The 5,000-nt window shown below is 40.4% G+C and overlaps 1 protein-coding gene across 2 annotated transcripts in view; it reads left to right on the forward strand.

Moving 5' to 3' along the window:
- The window catches only part of nkx6-1 (NK6 homeobox 1), a 3,896-nt gene extending 1,365 nt beyond the window's left edge, over window positions 1-2,531 (forward strand). The window contains exons 2-3 of one of the 2 annotated variants that reach the window (XM_086187910.1): window positions 474-646; window positions 1,297-2,531. In XM_086187910.1, coding sequence (XP_086044036.1) covers window positions 474-646; window positions 1,297-1,542 — 419 coding nt within the window. In that variant the 3' untranslated portion in view covers window positions 1,543-2,531. Of the gene's footprint in view, window positions 1-473; window positions 714-1,296 lie in introns of both variants that reach the window. The other variant, XM_086187911.1, reaches the window with a different exon arrangement.
- The last annotated feature ends 2,469 nt before the right edge of the window (window positions 2,532-5,000 follow it).

The following is a 5,000-nucleotide window of genomic DNA, read 5'->3' on the forward strand; positions in this document are numbered from 1 at the left end:
TTATTGATGAAATTCATGCAATTAATGAAAAAAATCTGTCCTGAGCGCAAAGACAAACATAATAATAACAATTATAATAATAATAACAATTATAATAATAATAACAATTATAATAACAATAATAATCACACTAATAACAATAATAATAACAACAATAACAACAACAATAATAATAATAACAATAATAACAACAACAACAACAATAATAATAATAATAATAATAATAACAACAACAATAATAATAATAATAATAATAATAACAACAACAATAATAATAATAGCATTCACACTGCAGTAATGCCCGCAGCTAAAACAACAGCCCAATATTATTGCAGTTTTATTGATATAAATACTACCACTACTAGCCTACTACTACTACTAATGATAATAATGATAATAAGTGTGTGTGTGTGTGTGTGTGTGTGTGTGTGTGTGTGTGTGTGTGTGTGTGTGTGTGTGTGTGTGTGTTGCAGACCAGAGTTCGGTGCTGCTGGACAAGGACGGGAAGCGGAAGCACACTCGGCCCACCTTCTCCGGTCAGCAGATCTTCGCGCTGGAAAAAACCTTCGAACAAACGAAATATCTGGCGGGACCCGAGCGCGCGAGGCTGGCGTACTCACTGGGCATGACGGAGAGCCAGGTCAAGGTAGCCCCCCCACACCTTCATCGTCATCATTATTATTATTATTATTATCATCACTAGTGGTATTAGTGTAAGTATCAGTATTATATTATTAAAATTCTTATTATATTATAACAATTGTTTATTATTGTTTATCATAATATTTTAAATCATTAAACTTTAATTATTGTTTTGATAATATTATTATACTTTAAATTATCATTGAATTGCAATTATTGTTTATTATAATACTTTAATTTATTAAATTATAATTATTGTATGTTAATATTGTTATTACATTTCAAATTATTATTACATCATATTTATTGTTTTGTTATTATTGTTATTATTATATTTTAAATTATTATTGAATCATAAAATTGTATTGCTATTCTTATTCTTATAATAATAATAATACTTTATTATTATTATTATTATTATTATTATTATTATTATTATTATTATTATTTAATAACTTCTAAGTCAGTTTGCCTTTGGCGGGAATATTGCCGAGAGCTGCGTGAACCCGGGTTGTTGGTGTAAAACCATCAGCTGAAACATGATGACGCAACTGGAAAATGTAATATTTCTTGAAAATATTTTAATATTTTTAATTTGAGCTCAAAGGCCCAAATGGTTTCACGCGCGGGCGCGTGCTCGTCTTTGTGTCTCAGGTGTGGTTCCAGAACCGGAGGACCAAGTGGCGGAAGAAGCACGCGGCGGAGATGGCGTCGGCCAAGAAGAAGCAGGACTCGGACGCGGAGCGGCTGAAGGACTCTTCGGACGTGGAGGACGAGGACGAGGACTACAACAAGCCTCTGGACCCGAACTCCGACGACGAGAAGATCGCGGCGCTGTTGAAGAAGCACACACCGGGCGCGGCGCTGCTCGTGCACGCGTCCGAGACCGACAGCTCGTGAACTTTCTGGACATTGACGGAATTAAGAGATTACGTGATGTACATAGAAGAGCGACTTCCGGCTGTGAATATTTATGTGTCAGACACTTTTGACAAGGACACGCCCCCCTTTTTTAATTGTCTTTGTACAAAATGTCCGCGGTCCGTGAAGGCCTCACGCTGGAGAAGCCCGGGACACGTGAACGCGCGTGTTCTTCCTGATGTGGACCGGAACCTTTGATGCACTTTGATGAATAAAGACTCAAATGATTCTGACGAGCTTCATCATCATCATCACCACCATCATCATCATCATCATCATCACAACACACATTAAAAGATTGATTGATCGATCAAAGGATGGACCCAATTAACCTAAATTATAACAACAACAAAAACAATAATAAGAAGAAGAATTAATAAAAGATACAATTATTTAACTTCTTTCACTGAATTATTTGTTACAAGCAAAAACAAAGCAACAACAAACCAAACTTTCATAAATGTGCTTGATTTTCCAGACATTTTAACTCCCAAAAGACGTTTGAGGCTTCGTTATTTATTAAACATTTAGGAGACCTGAAAGAGTGAAAACCCAGGAGCAGAACCAGAGGAGCGTGTGTGTGTGTGTGTGTGTGTGTGTGTGTGTGTGTGTGTGTGAGAGAGAGAGAGAGAGAGAGAGAGAGAGAGAGAGAGGGATCATCAGGAACAACCCAACGATCATAAATCTGCTACTAATTTGTTATTTATTTTCTGTGATGCTACAGAATTATTAAAGTTTCAACATTAAAACAGAACAAGACTCAGAACCCTTTTACAGTCTTCAATATATTTTATTGATCAATTCTTCTTCTTCTTGTTGTTTCAAAATACATTTTCCCTCCTGTTTGCCAAATGTTTTAATATTCGGGAACGTTCCTGCTAATTGGCAACAAATTCACTCAATTTCCATTAAAAAAAAAAATACAAACTGTGAATGAATTAGAACGAAATATTTTAAGCAACAAACCACGGGACAAAATACCAGGAACCACAAGTCAGGGACAGATTTCATTCATGAAAATGATGATAAATCTCTATGTCTGATGTTTAGAATTCCGTTAAAGATTTTAATGTTTGGTTGTGATCTCAACCAACGACTCAACACGCGTGTGACAGCAGTGAAAGCGCCAGCGTGACGTAGCGAGCACGCCTGCTCATGGTTGTGTTAACACCGATGTTACGCTGACAGCGGCATCAGCCGATGTTTTTCCCTTTTAGCAAAATAAAAGTAAAATAAAAGAATTTAGCTGAGAGCCTCAGAAAGACCTCCAGGTGTCCCAGAACCCACGTTGAGAACCGCTGGCCTGGAACGAGTTCAAGCGACTAAATGACAAACATTTTCCTCCTGCTGCTCAACGTCCTTTTTAAAATGTTTAAAAAGGGGCGGAGCAAGAAAAACAGCTGTGGCGTGACGTTTGGTCGAACCCACCTGAGCGAGAGGCTTCCACTCATCAGCATTCAGGCTCATCTGCTGCATGATCTTCACCAGAGGAACAGGAGCCGAGTTCTTTGTGAAAGAACCGCTCGCCGGCGCCACCGTCATCTTGACTTCAGATGTTTTTATTTCTTAAAGACAAAAAAGCGCAGCATGAAAACTTTCTTCCAGTAAAATACCACCTCATTTTCCTTTGTTTTTTACAGTGTAAATGAAACAAAATACTTTAGAAAATAAATATACGTGTAGTTTTTGCAGCGAATAAATATTGTTATTCATTTGTAGATGAAGATTCCTTTTGATTCATTTCTGAATCAGAATAAATTCTGTTGACTGAGGCAAGAATCCAGTTGATTGAGATGAAAACCAACGATTCCTTTGAGTTCCTGCAGACATCACTTGGTGACCCCAGAGGGGTCTCACCCCTCAGGTTGGGAACCTTACCCAGATCAAAGGGAATTTGGGAAAACACATGTTTACTGTTCCTGAAAGAGCGAAGAATGGATCAGGAAGCAAAACGCGTGATCCTCACCTGAGGGGCGGAGCCTCATGGAGGACGGCTTACAACCCAACAATAATTTGAAACAAATAGGAAATCAACGTCTCAATGGTTCTGATGTCACAACCCTCATCCCAGCTAATATTCACCTCGGTGGCTACCAGGATTAACACATACTCAAGTACAGGTGGTGGTGGTGGTGGGGTTGCCGTGGCAACCGCTGGTCCAGCAGGCAGTTTTCATGAGACAGAATCATGATTAACTGTGATGTAACTATGGTGTCATAAAGCCGACCATGAGGTCACATGACGTCGGGTTGAACATCGTTTGATGTGTTCCAGGTGTCACCATCACGGCAGCGGCGGCCCGCTGGGAGCCACAACCACATCTGTTCATCGGTGCTGCCTGACCGCCTGCCGGCACACGAGAGAGGACAAGATGACCTCGCCTCAGAGAACCTCATTAGTTAGAGCCGCTGGTCAGGGAAATGGAGGATGACATGAACGCTGACGAACTTTCATTCAGACACAAACTGTGTTTGAATGAACTTTATCGTTCGTCACTGTTTCATTGACAGTTCCTGCCTGCTGTCATCAGTGACATTGTCCTGAGGTCAAAGGGCGTGTCTCTGAAACCAGCAGCTACCTGTTAGTAATGTTAGCGGCTATGTTACCTGTTGACTTTTGCTAATCTGACGGAAGAGCCGGTTCTCAAGAGCACAGGATGGTTCTCAGGGTTCTACAGGAGATTAAACACAAGGACATGTGTCCGTGCCTTATCTGCTGGAGCCCGGCGAGAGATAAGCAGCGCCTGGGGAGCCTCCATTAGGGGCGGCGGTGGTGTGGAGCTGGAGGAGGTGTGTGTGTGTGTGGGGGGGGGGGGGGGGGGGGGAATCACATTGGAGGATTCCTTCCTGCAGGTTAATGACAACTGGTGTCACTCATTAACTCTGTCTCAGGGGGCGGGGCTTACAGCAGGTGCTGCTCCTGGGAAAACCTCACCTGCTGAGTCGTTATCAGCTGCTGTCAGGTATTTATTCTCAGATAATCTCCTTTAAGGATGTTGCCTCCGCCTCCGTCACACTGCTGCCGTTAATCCTCTGAAGAACGAGAGTACAGACGACAATATGATAAATGTGTTTCAGTGTTCGGTGTTCGTTTGTCTTTTATTAATTCCTCTTTTTGTCTTTTTTGATTCAAATTAGAACTTTGTTTTATTTGGGCGTTGGCTTCATGCCACCAGTGTCTGATTCGGTCGAGGCAGGAGGCTGCGCCTGTCACTCAGAAGCAGATCAAATCAAATTAAATCAGATTAAATTGACATGCAGGATTTGTTCCATCTGTAAAACATCCAAAGATAATTACTACATATGACTTTTGGGGGTATTTCTGTAAATAAAATTTGCTGGACTTGACTTTGGTAAAAACATTTTAATTGTTAGGAACCTTTTTTTATTCATGCTGACAACAAAAATCTGTTTATGATGGATAAAATCACATATCTA

The sequence above is a fragment of the Aulostomus chinensis genome, chromosome 19 (genome assembly GCF_037954235.1).
Source record: "Aulostomus chinensis isolate RoL2024-O1b breed Wild chromosome 19, RoL_Achi_v1.0, whole genome shotgun sequence".
Classification (NCBI taxonomy): Eukaryota; Metazoa; Chordata; class Actinopteri; order Syngnathiformes; family Aulostomidae; genus Aulostomus; species Aulostomus chinensis.